Genomic DNA, 17,605 nt, shown 5'->3' on the forward strand with positions numbered 1-17,605 from the left:
TTTCTTCAACACTGTTCTTTAATTTCCTAAAGGTGAAACGAAAAAAAGGTTGGGTGCAAGCAGCAAATTAGAATGAATGAAAAATGATACTCATCACAGAGCAAAATAACGATGTATATATGACAATATTATTAGAAGAAAGATGAAAAAAAAATACTTATTGTCAAGGAACAGTCAACGGAATACAATTGTAGAATTCTTGTGTATATTCCATGACTTAACCAGCCCAATACCTTACAACAGCAATAAATAACTGAAAACTGTTCAGTATGATAATTTTCAAGATGCAATACCTATAACTCAAATAGAGAAAAATATGTTTGCACTTTGTGTAGGTATCAATAACAATCATCTTAGAACAACATTTAACTTGCTCTGCACCTGTTCTCTCACGTTCCACTGCATTCACAATTATAAACATATTTTAGACTACATTGTCTAACCTTGAAAGAACACTTTAAGATTATAGGAATAGTAATATCAATAACAGTAAGCACAGAACGAAAGCACAGTAATACCTGCAGGTCATTAATCTCCTCATCTGTGAGTGAACGCTCCATGGACCGATATGCAATCCGGTAACAATGACTTGTCATCCCTTTCTTGTTGGTAAAGTTATCTATCAAACTCACCTGGTAGTAACAAAAATAAATATTATTATCGAACATACCTACCACAGAAGACCCTCAAATACTTCATATTATGATTGTTGAAAGATTTATGTGACAACCTACGTTTAATTAAAGCTAAACATGTACAAAACTTTCCATCATGTACAACACTGACCTGTTGATAGTGGTGCTTTAAGGCCTTTCCATGTAGAATTTAAAATATGCTTTGTACATCAATAAGATATCCTAGCAGACGAATCAGTCATCCACACCAGCCTTCAATGTGTGTATATTTTTTTCTTTTTGAAAATTTAATATACATTCAACACAGAGGGAAGCAATTGTTTGCCTCTGTAGCAACAAACAAGCAGATTCAACTCTGTTATTCCCTGGATTAGAGAATAACATCCTTGAATCATCCTAAGGATACCAGTACTCAAAAAACTATACAAAAGGAATGGGTTCCCTGGCTTTCCCCTTATCTGCCAGTCCCCCTCAACGTCATCAAAAACAATCAAGAACCTCAGCACCCTACAAAAAGAAAAAACAAAACACAAAATCCCGATTCCCCTAGGCTGAACAAACATCAATCGGTTCAACATAGTTACTCCCTATAATCTGTACATTCCAGCCTTCAATATACAAGGGAGTATAAATAATTACAATTGCTATGACAGAATCAGAGAAAAGATATTTTACCATGAAATCACAATCTCATACGTATAAAGCTATAATGCAAAACCACCAGTATCCAAAGCTTCGAATCCTTGTCATTTTTCTTTAAAAAAAATTATTGAACAAAAATTCCTTTATAACTGTCATTTGAGACACAACATTGGCTGACGGATAATTTCTATTTTATATAGAACACCTCAATTACTCCAGCATACATAACCATGTCCACTGGATACTCCCAAATTGTTTTATATAGCCCAGCTGTGGGGTAAAAATAAGTCATATTAAAAGAAAAACTAGAAATCTAACAATTGGGACAACTATTTTAAATCCAGAGTGTCATTTCTTATTTTCTTTAAAACTTCAATGATAAAGTCTTCGCCTAACAACAACTTGAGAAGCTACAAAATGTTTTGTACATCATTTACACTTTCCCAACACCACCAGCTGCTTTAGTTTGGTCATTCGTTGACATGACTTCCTCCACAGAAACCTAGCAACCTTATTTTCAGAAAAACAGATAAGAACCATTCCCATCCCAAGCCAAAGAAAGTAGAAGCAATCAATAGAGTTCATTTAGAGCCACTGAACAAATATACATATGAGATATTACTTATGTCAACTCCATTGAAATCAATTCTTTCTGTTTTTCTGTTAATAACGGATGAGATAAAGCAAGTCAGTCAAACACACTGATCTCCGTCAATACCTTTTCCATCATTCAGATAATTTATAATATTTATAAACTGATATTACGTACTCTATACAACATTCAGTTGGGCAAATTTACCATATAGATGAACATGTTTATGCCTTCAGATGATATTTCTAGCCAAAAGATGTAAATTGCATACCTCTTCAACAAGATCCCCAGCTATTCCTCTTATAACTTCACATAAATTGTTCTCAGTAAATGATTCATTGATCCAAAAGCTCATGTCTTTATAACAGGGAGGATACTGCAAAAACAATTAAGGTATCAAGTCATTCTTCCATAATAAGTATTAAACAATTAAAAGAATATACTGAAGAAAGGGTTAAAATAAACCATTTTCTTAATTTATACCTTTGAAAAGGGTTTAAGCTTGACTCCCATTTGGCCTTGGGAAAACTGCATTCAAGTAGCTTAATCAGATCCAGCTTATATGAAGATATGATATTAGAAATCCAAGAACTTCAACTTTAAAATCATGGAGCTACATTCAGGAGCAACCTGTGAGGTAAATCGTTCATCAGTTGACCAAAAAAGCCGAATATCCGGTATGTCAAATAAAACCATTGCAAGCCGCTCCAATCCAAGTCCAAAGGCCCAAGCAACACTGTTTAATCTACCATTACTTTTCAATATTTCTTGCTCCATCACTCCACAACCCAAAACCTCCATCCATTTTTCCTGACAATTGTTGTAGGTGGCTGGTAAGTCATACTTGGTGCTAAAGTTACCGCATGAAATAGTCATTGATTTAAGAAGATTCAGATTGAACAGTCAATTAATAAAAGTAATAATGAGGGCTAGTAACACAGAGTACATACATGTAATTAAGGAGGTATTAGAACATTCAAATCTTGATTTAGCTTAGTACAATTTATGATTACAACAATAAGCATACCATTCACCCTCTAAATCTTTTGCTGTCAAAAAATCATAGTAGAATTTTCTGACAAAAGGACCATGAGCATTGTAATAAAGCAAGCAATGGAGAAGGCAATCAAAATTCTTCAGACTGAATAACTCAAGCTTAAAGAAAACACTAACACTATCCTATAAAAGAGGATTAAGAGAATACCTTAAAATAGATTTCAAGTTCATAAGAAGGATTTGTAAATGGAAAATAGGCATCGATCCAACGCATCTCAACAGCACCTGGAATGTTAACAGATTGAGGCTAATTGACTTTAACATTTAGCAGTCCTTACAAAGTACATGATCAACCCCAGACACAAGCACTTTGATGGCTAACTACATAAAATTTTGCAAGTGATCTGAGTTTTATAGCAACTAGTTAGACACTTCTCTCAATAAAAAAATTTATTATTGCACATAGGTCCAGATATCTGGCACATTGGTACATATATCTCCATGGTATCTCCCAAAAAAAAAAGGCAAATCTGCGATGAATTCTTGTCACAAAAATTGCCACTCCTTGCCAATCCAATAGTGCATTCATGATGTAAATAAAGATCTTACTTCTATAAGGAATATGATTTCTGAATCCCTATATCTCATTGTGGCAGATACACATCATCATTTGCAAAAATTGTAATCCCTCAAAAAGGCTTAGACTCTAAAAATTACCAAATAAGTGACGAGCAAGGCCCTCTAGACTTTTCTTTAAGTCCTCAGCTGCATATGATGTGGGATCCAGACCTGATGCCTCCCAATTATCAGGACTAAAAACACGAACCCCTTCCATCTGTATGGTAAAAGACCAGATGTTTAGGGGCAAAAAACAAGATGGGACATTGATTTATGAACATGGCCATCTTACAACATATGTTACATGTCAAATCACAGCTGTTCATCATGTGGACCCATGCAGGAGCCCATTGTCGGGCTCATCGTATGGATGGCTGTGCTGGGCATGTAGCAAGGAGTGCAAAATTACCATGTGATTGTAACAATTTCCTCAGAGAAGAGAATTTTGAAAAGCTGGTCAACATTAAAGAGATTTTCAACAAAATCAGACCTGATGAAACACAGGGTAATGGGTAGAATCAATAGAGTCCCTACGGTAAACATCACCAGTTACAAGGAAATGAGTGTGTCCCCTTCTCAACAGCTCTGCTTGATGAGCACTTGTATGACACCTCAGCACAGTTTGAGAGTCAACATAGTATGTATCATTATAGCTCCTGCTTACATGGTCAGCAGGCACCAGGACATCATCAAAATTCTGCAAGAAGATTTACTGTCATAAATAAATAACTATATAAATATATGTTCTCACAAACATTTTTCAAGATATAACATAACTAAGACAATGAAATTAATTCATCAAACAGATGACAAAAGGCTTCTTCATTTCAGAGGAGCACAAATAAAAAATGAGGCATAACTTTGCTTACTGAAAATCCAATTCTGAGCAAATAAAATTGGACAAAAATAGAGGTCGAGAATTTGTCAAGTACAATTTTGAACAATTCTGATGAGTATTATATGAGCTTAGATAGGAATGAAATATTTTGTTATATACTTTAAACTTCAATTTATGGAAGTTAAAGTTGCATATAAGTGTGCAAATTAGTACATTCACCATGCCAACACTTCAGAATTGAACGACTCTAAAATCAAAACCTAAGGGTAGATGAATATTCTTACTGGCTGGTCATACTGCTTGCAGAGCCCAAAAACAGCCATGCAGATATGTAAAAACCTTTTGGATTGGAGAGATTGAATTATATTCAAATCACATGGCCAATTCAAGAAGTTGACTAGAGAGACCACGTATTGTGGAACAAAACATGCTTTAATGGGCCATATTGTAAGGAGAGAAAACTATCTATAACCTCAATATTCGACCCAAAACTATTCTCTCCCTCTCACTCACTAACCCACACCCGCATACATACACAGAGGTTCAAGCCTACATGGTAAATTATGTAATTCATAAGTTAATACACAAGCTTCGTTTATCTCTGAAGTCCATACAGATACAAATTCAGATGCAATTTTTTTAACTTTTCAAAGATCTTAGACCACTTATTCTAAAACAGAGCATAAGATTGATTTTAAAGAAAATCTAGACTCAAAAGCTGATCCTTTGCCATCCAATAATATTTGCCAATTCAGAGGAACATTAAAGAGGACAAGGTAATACAGGGAATAGTGGACCACATTATACCTGTTTTACTGACACAATTGGGCAGAGATCATCAAACTTATCAAACATGTTTGGGTAATTAGTATCAAAATACTCATATATTCCATTCTTCAAAATCCCAAGAGGGTGGTTATTCCTTGTGTGGAGCTGCATTCCCAGTTTCGAAAAAATCGTGTCTGGAACATTGTTCGTTGGGTCATCCCTCACCACATCTACAAATCGCACCATTCAAACAATACTAAACCAATCATAAAACTATGCATAAAAAAGTAGTCATGAATCAAAATTTCACCAATAACAAGAAATCAAAGCACATACCATGCAAATATTCAAACTAAAAAAATCAAGCAATAGATTTTAGTTGCTGAAAACTTTCAATTATTTCACAACATCCATGAAGGGTAATCCACCTACACTTACCATCTGATAGATATCTTCCGTTCCAAAATATAACAAATCAACACACCATAATTTTAACTTTCTTATCATACACAACTTAAAGACACACAAAGGGCATATTCTGAAAGCTCCAACACACAAATGCGATTAGGTCCATTACAAAATAAATTAAACCTTTACCAACTCGGAGTGAAACTCAGGGTAAAACACCCGAAACAATTTACTAGTACTAGAGAAAGAACATGCAAGAATCGGATAGACCCATCTAGTTAAAATGCAATAACAGGAAATATTCAAATGACCCAATTCAAGAACAGGAAAAAATAAGCATAACAGAAAAAACCAAGTCCATAGGAAGTGGCATTTTTTACCATCTTTAGCAATTTTGATTCCACCGAGCTCTAGCACTGAGGAAGCCACTGGTTGTCTCCACTTCTTCTTATCAGAAACAGAAGCAGCAGCAGAAGTAGAGAATGGTAAGCAAAAAGTGAAGCGTTTGAAACCATTTATGCGGAGAAAAAGTGAGGTTTTGGAGAAGATAGTTGAATGAGCACTTGAAACTACTGCCATAAAGCCCTGGGTTATAGAGAATTGGTTTTCTGTTTCAAAAATGCTGGATTTTGTAGAGAGAAGAAAGAAGGATAAGTCACAGGTTGGGTTTGATTCGGTTGAAAGAGAAGAAGGGCACTTCGGTACACACAAAAAGGAAAAATAAAAACTTTATATGCCATAGGCCGAACGAAGTTTGAGCCTATCAGGCCGACTCTTCTACGGACCAAGTGATATGGAGATAACCAATAGTAGGAATTAAAAATGGGTTTATGTTAAAATATAACGGACACGCCAATTGATAGTTCAAATTCTAATTCAAGAAAAAGAATTAATATCTTTAACTCTATGAAGAAAATAAAAATCGTTAAAAATGAAAATTAAACGATTAATCAATTCTATCAAACACTAATCCATTAACCAAATAAATTGCAATGTGATTAAGATCTTACAACTCAAATAACCTTAAGCAAAAATATATTATTAAATAAATATTTCAACTCATTTATTAGTTGTTTAAAATCTGATACAATTCCAAATAAATCAGATTATTGAGTTGAACAATGTCGAATATAAGAATTTTGATGCAATAAGAAAAAGAGAGATCTTTATAAATAACCAGAAATGAAGCATTCAAATGTACATCTGCAACAAAATCGAAACCCAGGAGATACTGGAATATAAATCCACTACTCGACTTTCCCTAACTTATAACAAAAATCGAAAGATATTAGCCACGGCTCAATACACTACAGCCTCAAAATCCTATACAATCGTAACGTCATTTAGGACCCTCTTGAACCAAATATCAATTAAGCACATAATAGTTCAGACACATTAAACTAACACTATAAGGGGTCTCAGATTATGAGAGCTTCCACACCCATAGCCCAGCTCCTTTCTGCAAGTTCTCATACGGTAATTCACAAAAATCAACAATAAGCAACAACAAACGTACTAGAATATTCGAATAACATCAGACTGAAGCTGCACACCTTCCTTAGCTCTCTCATTCGCTTCTCGCATGACATGTCTAATTGTCCTGCTATTTAATTTCTCCATCATCCTTTCCATTTGAATCAGTCACTTCCTCATTCCCCATGGAGCAGTATCTGGTTGCTTAGTCCATTTAACCGCATTGTTTGAATCACTTTCAATGCAAAGTGAATTGCCATTTTTTCACCTAGAAGTAGAAAAGATCAAAAGCAAGGTTAGTGTCAACTGATTCTATTGGTTTTGAGAATGTCACTTTTACCATACTGTCAGAATCTGTGAGAATGCCTCTAACTCCAGCTGGACTCGAGTTTCCTCTCGATGCTCCATCACGTTAAATTTCATTTGGCCTATTTTCAGCATCTCCCACTTCATTTGTTTCTTCCCCTATATTGATTTTCCATGCAAACTTTGAATCGGAGACTGTCTGTAAATATCTAACACTGGCAGAAAGTCCCTTGGCCATTTGACATTGGCCCAAGCTATCATCCTAATCTTGACCAGTTCGAGACATTGTTCAAAAAAACCAACATTAATTAAGATTTATTATTCGAAACACATAGCAAAGCCAACAAAATGACTCAACTAGTGAACTATGTAATTGCCACTTCAAAAATATATTCTCTATAGCTAGGTATTTATGGTCAAAATTCGTTGATATCTTAAAATTTAAGTGTAGATCCAGTCCATCCCATTTAAATTAAATTTATTATTAAAATATAAAAAATTATATTAATTTTTTATTTATAATTTAATTTTATTAATATGATCATATTTTCTAATTGAGCCAAAATTGAGTTTGGACTTAAATATTCATCTCCAAGGTTTAATCCGAATTGAGAGCTAAGCCTACGGATATAATATATAATTCAATTTAAACATAAATCATAATCAAGTTTGGGTATTGAGATTCGAACTCGATATGAGTAGTGAAATTATTACTCGAATCCTGTTATAAAGTACCTTAATTTTATATAACTGGCTTAGATACCTCGTGAGTATCTTATTACAAAATATCCATTACCGTCTTTAAGAAGATTAATTGAACTGTCAAAGCTATTGAATAAATATAATGGTATCGAAAAGAAGAATCATTCATTTTCAAATGGTAAGAAAATGGAGATTTTTACAGGAGTAAAAATACTATATTTGTTGAACATGGGGTAATTCACAAGATCATGGTGTTTTCTTTTTTTAAAAAAAAAAAAAATTTCTAGCTGCTGTCAATAATAAATTAGATTAACTTAGTACTACCATTTCTCCGTTTGCCACCGATATCCTACATGAAATTAATGTCTTCAAATGAAAGAAAATGCCCTGATTTCCTAATTTTGACCACCCATATAAATCAAGCTTATTTGGCCAAAACAACACGACCCACCAGCAGCAAAGCAGGGCATTAAGGCCCCCCCACACGGCCCCCAAAGGGAATTTTGTTATTAACTTGGAGTTTATCAATGGACTGCATGGGGTGATCTATATATTAACTTGGAGTTCATAATTTTTGTTCCTTGGCATTGGTCAACAGATACAATTTGAATTTTTTCAACAAATTATGATAAGAAGCTATAAGAGAATCAGAAATCTAAATAATTAATAGCCACTTCAATTTTAATGTTACACAGTCCCACATCAAACAAGGAAATTCTCTGCAAAATCTCCTTTCCTAGCCAAATTTCTTATCTTAACAACACATCTGCTGACTTTAGACGAACAAATCTTCAACGTCCTAGCATATAGCAAACCAGAAAATATATAAGCACTACAAAGCCAAGGCCTTTATGCAGAAATTATAAAAGAAACAAAAGGGTTCTAGTTAATAACGGTTGCTGTTGCATCAACAATAAGTGTAAGAATAAAAGGAGATTAGCTTGCCTCGCCTCATAGTTTGCTCGCCCCTTTGAACGTTTCCTCATTAACTAAGCGTTATGCATAGTTGTGTCTATACATTGGTTGCACGATAACAATAGGGCGAAACCAGGCTTTCAATATGGATAGCTGGTTGAAACCAATCCCAGTGATTGCGTGGAGTAAAAGTCTTTGATGTCTTTTCTTTAGGATCATACCAGACTAATTCCCTTCCATCATAATCTATTAAAACTTTACCAGTTTTTGTATAGCATACTGCGTTCTCTCAGTATTTATATCCATGCAAGATGTCTCTGTGGACACTGAACAATCTACTCCATGACGACTTGATGCCATATTCCTTCAACAGCCATGCCTCAAAAACAGTTTCACAACCGTATCCATAGAACAGGCATAGGCAATCTCCTGAAATCCCCAAAACCAGTGTGTGATCTTTGATTTCTTCAATATGATCTGGTCCCGGTACCAGTTCATAGAATTTCTCTTCTACCATGTGAAATGCAACAATTACATAAATTATTTTAAGGCCAGTTTCTTTTGCTGCTAACCAATGCAATGTTTCATGGAAGAAAAGCCCAGCACCTTTAATTTCTATGCCAGATTGGAGGCCTTGAACCCTTCGCCAATTGTTACTTTTCAACGTCAAAACTTCAACTTCAGTTTCGTTTGAAGCATTAGAGGTAAAAGGACGAGCAGCTCTAACTACTTTGTAATCATCTGTTAAGAAATCATAGCCAAGACCGTAAGAGAAGGTAGCCTTTGGATCAAAAGCGCTTAGGTTTGCCAATTCCTTGGCTTCTCGAGTAGTTGGATTCCATAAGAAGATGCGCTCATGCTCAAAGAGTGCACATATCAAGCCATTACAAGAACCTCCTAAATCAAGCCAACCATCCACCAAATCATCAGAGTCAGGAGTCTTCCTCATAGCCGCCGGATACTCAAGTTCCAATATCAGTTTGTTTTCATCATCAAGATCTTCTGCCGAAGCTTCACAGGCTACTGATTCAAGAGGTTCAGTGATGAGTAGGACTCTATAGCTGCTAAAGTTGCTCTTCTTCTGTGTTTGTTTGAGGTGTAGTTTGCCAAACTGAGGATCAGAGATCAAAGACCTCCATGGCTTGCATACACACTTTAGTTGTACCAGGAATTTGACTGGTAGCCTCGACAGTATATTGGCAATAATGTCTTGAGCGAGTTGAGGGAGTGTTTCCATGGCTTCCTTTCAGATTAATTTTGTTCTTCCCTTGCTCTTTGGATAACCCTTAAGTTAATTAGCTAAATCACATATTCAAAATTACCTTGAAGCTTACATTGTACGCTATCAAATATCAATGTTCTGGGATTTAATTTGTCATTGGTGGAAAGGTTCAACAGCTCTTGCACCAAAGCATTTAGAAAAAATTCCCTGCCAAAATAACAATGGCTACTATATTTTTTAAATTCAATGATCAGCAGCTCCCCTTTGAAGTAGTAATTGCACGTGGGAGACTAATAGAACGAGTCATAAAGCTATCAAATAATATAATTCTACGGTAAAGACTAAAGAATCATCCACTTTCAATTGATTATTATTAACCAGATGTGAGAGGCAAATAGAGATGTGTATAGGGGAAGCCATGGATAAAGTCCACTGTTTCTGTTCCTTCACAAGACCATGGTTTTTTTTCTACTATTGGGTTAATTTGCAAGAGAATATTTAAAGTACAGGAAGTTAATTTGTTCAAATAAAGGAAGATGGCACTAATTTTCGAACTTTGACTATGTTGAGGAGCTGTCAGGCAGTTTAACCAACATTAATCAAGCTTTTGGCCAAGAGGCTGAATTAGGGATTAATGATCTTCCAGACTAGGAGCACATTTTTCTTCTATTGAATTTTTCTTTTTCTGTAATGGCAGATTAGGATTTTACTATTCCATATTCTCTTCGGAAAACCAGTGCAACCCATCCTTTCCTTGCCAAATTTCTTACCTGAACAATAAATCAATTGAATTTGGCTAAAACAGATCTTCCACTTCTTAGCATACTTACAAAGAAAAGATGCACCCCTTTTTTATGTAGCTGTTGCATATTTAACCACAATAAGCAACTTGTCTCACCTCACAATTGACTTGCCTCTTAGAAGGCTTCTTAAATAAAATTTTAGGCATCATAACAATTCGGTGAAATCAGGCTTTCGATGTAGATAGCTGGATCGAACCAACCCCAATTACTGCGTGGAGTATAAGTTTTTGATGTATTTTCTTTTGGATCATACCAGACTAAGCACCGCGCATCATAATCTATTACAACTTTACCAGAGTTTGTGTAACATAATGCCTTTTCCCAGTATCTATGTCTAGGAACAAGGTCCCTCTGGACACTGAACAATCTGGCCCACAATGACTTGTTGCTATCTTTCAAGAGCCATGCCTCAAAACAACGTTCACCGCATCCATTAAACAGGCATAGGCAATCTCCAGAAACCCCCAAAACTCTCGAATCGTTGCTTTCTTCAATCTGATCTGGTAGTGGCACCAGCTGGAATATCTTTTCTGCTAAGTGAAATGAGACGATAACATTTACTATTTCTAGACCGTCACTTTCGTTTTCCCCCAGCCAATGCAACGCTCCATGGAGAAAAATCCCCGGTCCTTCTATTTCTATTCCAGACTCAAGGCCGTCAATCCTTCGCCAAATGTTACTCTTCAATTCCAGAATTTCTACTTCAGTCTCACTAGAAGCATCATCGTTACTAGAAGGGCGAGTAGCTCTAACAACTTTGTAATCATTAGTTGAGAAATCAAAGCCAAAACCATAAGAGAATGTACCCTTTGGATCAAAAGCATTAGGCTTCGCCAATTCCTTGGTTTCTCTCATTGTTGGATTCAATAAGAAGACGCGATCATTCTCAAAGACTAAGCATACCAAGCCATTGCACGACCCTCCCAAGTCGACCCGACCACCCATCAATTCATCAGAGTCAGGTGTCTGCTTCTTAACCGTCGGATACTCAAGTTTCAAAACTAATTTGCTGTCATCATCATCACCAGAAGCTTCACAGGCTGCTGATTCTAGAGGCTCAGTAATGAGAAGAACTCTCTGGCTGCTAAAGTTGTCGTTCCTCTGTGATTGGGTGAGCTGTAGTTTAGCAAAATGAGGATGGGATATCAAAGACCGCCATGGCTTGCTCACACACTTGAATTGTAGCAGAGATTTGACTGGTAGCCTCGACAGTATATTGACAATAATGTCTTGTGGGAGTTGAGAGGGGGTTTCCATAGCTCCTTCAGATTATTTTGGTCCCAGCTACCAGACCCTTGAAGCTTTGTTTATAGACTATCAATATATGATTTGGAATTTTAGGCTTTCATAAGAATTTGATGAAAAAGTAGTCGTTTAGGACGGTATTTACTGATTACATCTTTGAACCAAAAGATTGAGTGGAGAAATTCTCCTGTCCAAAACAGTATTGGCTGCTATTTTTAATTCTATGATCAACTTAAGTAGTCAAAGCTATTGAATAACACAACAATATACAAAATCTACTTTTGGCCAACGTACGAGTCAGCCATGTATATAGTCCATTCTTTTCTAATTTAGATTAGGTTCAATATCTTACTATCAAATAGCTTTCAGACAAGAAAACTGATTCTAAATAGCTTGCAATATATATTATGGATCATATTTTCTCTCTTTATAAAATAAGAAAAGCAAACCTGAAAATGAAGAAAAACATAACCAAAACAAAAGGCAGACTGATAATTAAACAGAGTACATATAATAGTACTTAGTCATTCAAACTTCAACTTCAAAGATACTTAAGAAACGAAAACATATGCGGAAATCACCACAGAACCAAAGCATTCGGAAATGGAAAAGACAATCCACTTATTATTCAACATAACATTTTGCTAACTTCAGTCAGACGTCACAACAGATTTGCCCTTGATGTCTCTGATCTTAATGCCCTCCAAAGGATTTGAGCTCTTTCCTCCTCTCTTGATTGGTCCAAAGTCATCTTCCTCCTCCGTCGTCTCCCAAAAGTTCTGTATAATTAAAAAGAAACAATCGACTAAACCAAATGAAAATGTGTTTTTATTTTATACTTATAGAAAGAAAATTCGAACCTTACTCTTTAAGTAAGAGATCATACACCAATCAATGAGTTAAATGCTCGAATGCAAACTAAATGAAAATATATGCAAAATAAACATTTACATTTTAAAAACAATTGAAATAAATAAAATGTACATATCTAAAACTTTAGATATTATTAGGATAAATTGGAAATTGAGTTGAATATAGAGTAGGATTGAATATAGTTATTGGATTTTTTTTCTTTTTTGAATTTCAATTATACCAAAAGGATCTTAATTTATTAAATAAATTTAAAACTAATATTTATTAGAAATTATTCTATTTATGCTCGGATTTAAATTTGATCAAATTTCAATTTTAAAAATATAATATACACACATGTACATACACATAAGATATCATTATTAAGGTAATATAAAATGCGAGAAAATAGTTTTGAAAGGGAAATAGCATTACAAAAATATCCCTAATTTTATCCATACTTGATGACGTAGGGCAGTGGAAAAAAAGAAAATAAAACAAATCAAAATTAGGTTTTAATCTCTTCAATTTGGTTCCACTTCAATAACAATAAAATACACCCACTTCGATCAATTTTTGACCTTTTCTAATGCGTTTCTAATTAATATTTATGAGATCTATTTTTCATTGACATTAGTAAAAAAAGTTAACCCGCATGTAAAAGTTAATAAAACTAAGAAGTAGGTAAATAAAAGCCAAAAGAAATGAAAAGAAGTTGAAACTTACATCAGCATAGATGGAAACCTTGGCCTGTTTGGCATACCTCACATATCGCATCAGATCTTCGTAAGTGTAGAAACGTTGATCAGTTGGTGGACAAAGGTAGCACTGCCATTATCACAACTTAATTAATTAAATAGAAGTCGTATTAATGTTTGATAATATTCTAATTTCAGTTGTAATTATAATCTTCTTGTGTATTTATATAAACATCATATACAATATTATTAAAAATTTAAATACCCGACACACGTATATTATTTTTAATTTAATTAATAAAATTATAAATTTAGTTTGTATAACTTCATAAATATTGTCAAGTATTGTTAATACATGCATGTAAAACACGTGTAAATTTATATTTAGTTAATGTCAACAATCGATCTATTTATATACTTCTTGATAGTATATAACGATTATTAACAAGATTAACGAACTTAACGAATTTTTTTATCATGTATCAAATAATAAATAAAGATATAAAAATATTAATAACATAAAGATCGTATCTGATCCACTTTCTAAGTGGAATCAAACTATATAATAGACAAATTATTGAAGGTTTGGTATTTATACGATCTCGGCAACCAGATTCACTATTTAGTGCAATCAAATGATAAAGAAAAAAGAACTCTTCCAGGAAAGGCGAAATCAGATACGCACGAAGGGATTGTACCTACATGCAAGTACTCATCTTTAAATCAGTTGAACCATTTTGAATTGTTAATATGATCAAAGTTATCAAATGAAACATAAACAAAATACGCTTAGTAATTGATTAAGCAATACCTGGACTTGGGTACCATCATCTTTCACCATGGTATCCAGAACCCAGCCTTCAGGAATAGAATCAGAGGGAAGCTTGATGTCCTTTTGGTCTTCCTTAGCGGCCATTTCCTGCAAAAGTGAGAACCCCAAAAACACTCTCTCAGCTCTATATGGTTTAAATTTCACTAGGACACTGCTGCATGAAAACGAATCAACCAAAGGGATTTAATATAGGGCAGTCTGGAAATGAAAAAGATGCCTTTGAACCACGTGTTCTGAGTTCCTTCGTCAGGAAATCAAAACTTAGATCGAAGGACAGGAGTAAAATGTGAAGCTTGCCTGCTTCTGGAATTTCAGTTTCAGTTCTTTGCTAGGCTGGTTTTGGTTTTTTCTTGACTACTTTCACGCTAGAATAGACAAACCAAAATGAATGGACCTTGAGTTTGTTGAGAAAGCTGACAAGATTTTTCATGAAAAGCAGCCGTTTCATGATTTGTATTAAGTTTGGTTACCTTTTTAAGAAATTACCTCAGATTTCTGAGTTGGCATTTTAATTGATTCATGAATCAATTTCAACTAAGGAAAGTTGCATTAATTCATATTTGGATTTTGCTATATTATGATCTTGCCTATTAAGAATAATGTAAATTGGGAAAAACACAAATATTTGATTCAATAGTAAGTATATGTATTTCATACTCTATTAATTGGATTTAAATCTCCCTTCCTCTAAAATAAAAAAATATTGTAATCAGTATTTCTACACTTCTATCCTTTTGAGTTTCAACTATACTTATTTTAACACTATATTTTTATTTTTTAATTTTTATATTGTGAAAACTCAAAAATTCTTTCCATACATTTAGATTTTTTTACCCCACCTTTTTTCGTATTACGTGTCTAGTCTTTGTTCGCATTAATTATCGATTAATCATATAAATGAGGGCCACCAAGAACCAAAACAGACCAAAGCATTGTGCAGGTCATACGCACTAGTGCTGCTAGGAGCCAAAAACACTAGTGTGGAATCACGCTCAACGAACGAGCAGAGTGCTCAAATGAACAAGAGGTGTAAAGGGGTTTTAAGTGACGAACATTTACATTGGTTGGAAGGTTTGGTGGTAGGGAAAACCAAAGAAGAAAGTGAGGTTGTGATATTAATTGACAAGCTAAGGATGGAGAGGCATATTGGAATGTCAGTGAAGGGTATTTCTCCAAGGCATTTCTTGCTGACTTTAACTGATAAAGAATAATTGAATATGCTGGAGAAAGATGAATGGAGGTGGCTTAAATTGTGGTTCACTAAGTTGGAGAGGTGGCCAGAAAAATATAGCACACAGTTGTAAAAAAGTGGTTGTCAGTCCATGGTATACTGATCCATGCATGGACTTATGAGACATTTGTGAATGAGGTGATGTGTTGGGGGGAGTTGTTGGCGGTGGAGGGCAAAACAGTGATGGTGATAACTTTTTTTGTGGCTCTATCCCTATAGTGACGGAGATAAAGGACAGAATCGAGGAGGTGATCAAAATGGAAGCTGGAAAGAAGGTCTTCTACATTCAAGTGCAGGAAATTGTGGCAGGAGGAGTCTACCGACATACACTTGGACTAGGAGGAAAAATAAGGTGCACTAGGAGGAAGAAGAGAAATGGGGCTTGGTTTTCATGTAGAATATTGGATACGTAGTGGACTTGGGAGATGAGGAGGTTGAAATCTGTTTAACACCGATGGTGGAGAAGTTACATACAAAGAAACTGTAGGTGATATAAGTAGTAGTGACTTATTTAGGATTTTAGATATGAAGGGGTTAAAAGATAATTATAAAAATAATTATATAATATATATATATCAAGTTTTATATATATAATAATAAAAAATTAAAAATCGAGTGGTGGTGGCCACTTCCCCTTCACTCTGTCAATAGGCGCAAGCGACACAAGGACAAAGCATGGTGAGTTCAGGATTCAAACGTGGCATTAGAGCATGAAAAGCTCAAAAATCAAATGTGGGGTTGACTTTGGCGAACAGAAATCTGACACTTACACTGAAGCAAAAGGAAGAATGAAAGGGGATTGGACAAACTATGTCCCAGGTAATAAGGTTACTATGGGAGCGACGAGAAAGGATGGAACAAGAAAGGTTACAAAATATCAAAGAGGGAAAAGGATCTGCAGTGAAATCAAGGAGAAAGAGAGATACGAAGGAGTGGATTGGGTTGAAAAAAATAAGGCCCAAGATGAAGTAGGCTCAAGAACTGATAATGCGTTTGAAGAACCTAGTGAAAGGAGGATAGCAGTTAGCCCCAAGAGTGTTGAGAATTAAGGCCGACTAGATGGAATAAAGGGGGAGGAAAAAATGGGTTCAATGGAAGCCCAATTCGAGTCCTACCTTCAGCAACATGGTTGAAGGAATTGGATGGAGGTATGTCACCATCAAATCTACCTCTCTCAAGCAAACTGAAAATTAGGAAGTTGGGTTTGCTAAGTGAAGTGGTGAAAAGGATTATGGTAAGAAAAATCGAGCAACAAAGGGGACAAGCAAGACAAGAAAATAGAGAAGCCTTTGTGGGGATGAGAGTGAGCAAGAAAAGGTGGCTAATATATCCCTATCAAATGGGGATGTGATAAATCATAATAAAATGAATGGACGTTGAGTTTGGTGAGAATGTTGACGAGATTTTTTTATAGTTGTGCTTGAAAAAACCAGTCGTTTCATGATTTGAATTAAAATTGGCTAACTTTTTAAAGTAATTACGGCAAGTTTCTAAGTTGGCAATCTTAATTGATTCAATTTCAACTAAGGAAAGTTACATTATAGAAGGGCAGCTGCAGTGTTTGTCAACAATATTCCAAAACAAATGCATTGGTGTTGGTTGGGCAATTTCTTTCAAAAGTATGAAAATGTTGTTTATTTGTTTATTGCAAAGAAGAGGAGTAAGCTGGGGAAGAAGAATGGTTTTGTGAGCTTTGAAACTTTACATGAACCAAGAAGAGTTTGCACTCTGCTTAACGGGATGTGGCTTCTAAGTTAGAAACTAAATATGAATATGGCAAGATTTTGGGACAGGACAACATATTAAGGGAGAAGAAAGTCAGTTTAGAA

The 17,605-nt window shown here is 34.9% G+C and overlaps 3 protein-coding genes and 1 pseudogene across 3 annotated transcripts; all 4 read right to left on the minus strand.

Annotated features, from left to right (window-relative positions):
* Positions 1-99: 99 nt before the first annotated feature.
* On the minus strand, positions 100-6,262 carry LOC110422093 (phenylalanyl-tRNA synthetase class IIc family protein). Its single transcript, XM_021435873.2, has 10 exons — positions 5,878-6,262; positions 5,129-5,319; positions 3,974-4,180; positions 3,583-3,700; positions 3,074-3,150; positions 2,500-2,679; positions 2,353-2,397; positions 2,141-2,245; positions 519-632; positions 100-399 (listed from the first exon to the last, which is right to left on the minus strand). Exons 1-10 carry the CDS (start codon positions 6,074-6,076, stop codon positions 349-351), a joined length of 1,287 nt encoding a protein of 428 aa, XP_021291548.2. The 5' UTR covers positions 6,077-6,262; the 3' UTR covers positions 100-348.
* Positions 6,263-8,990: 2,728 nt separating this feature from the next.
* Positions 8,991-10,130, minus strand: LOC149526854 (F-box protein CPR1-like; annotated as a pseudogene).
* A 926-nt stretch (positions 10,131-11,056) lies between these two features.
* On the minus strand, positions 11,057-12,175 carry LOC149526855 (F-box/kelch-repeat protein At3g06240-like). The gene has a single exon (XM_089784408.1). It carries the CDS (start codon positions 12,173-12,175, stop codon positions 11,057-11,059), a length of 1,119 nt encoding a protein of 372 aa, XP_089640534.1.
* A 638-nt stretch (positions 12,176-12,813) lies between these two features.
* On the minus strand, positions 12,814-14,637 carry LOC110421405 (uncharacterized). Its single transcript, XM_021435002.1, has 3 exons — positions 14,525-14,637; positions 13,742-13,843; positions 12,814-12,942 (listed from the first exon to the last, which is right to left on the minus strand). Exons 1-3 carry the CDS (start codon positions 14,627-14,629, stop codon positions 12,814-12,816), a joined length of 336 nt encoding a protein of 111 aa, XP_021290677.1. The 5' UTR covers positions 14,630-14,637.
* Positions 14,638-17,605: the final 2,968 nt, after the last annotated feature.

This window comes from Theobroma umbraticum, unplaced genomic scaffold (genome assembly GCF_002168275.2).
Source record: "Theobroma umbraticum cultivar Fairchild unplaced genomic scaffold, ASM216827v3 scaffold_130.0, whole genome shotgun sequence".
NCBI lineage: Eukaryota > Viridiplantae > Streptophyta > Magnoliopsida > Malvales > Malvaceae > Theobroma > Theobroma umbraticum.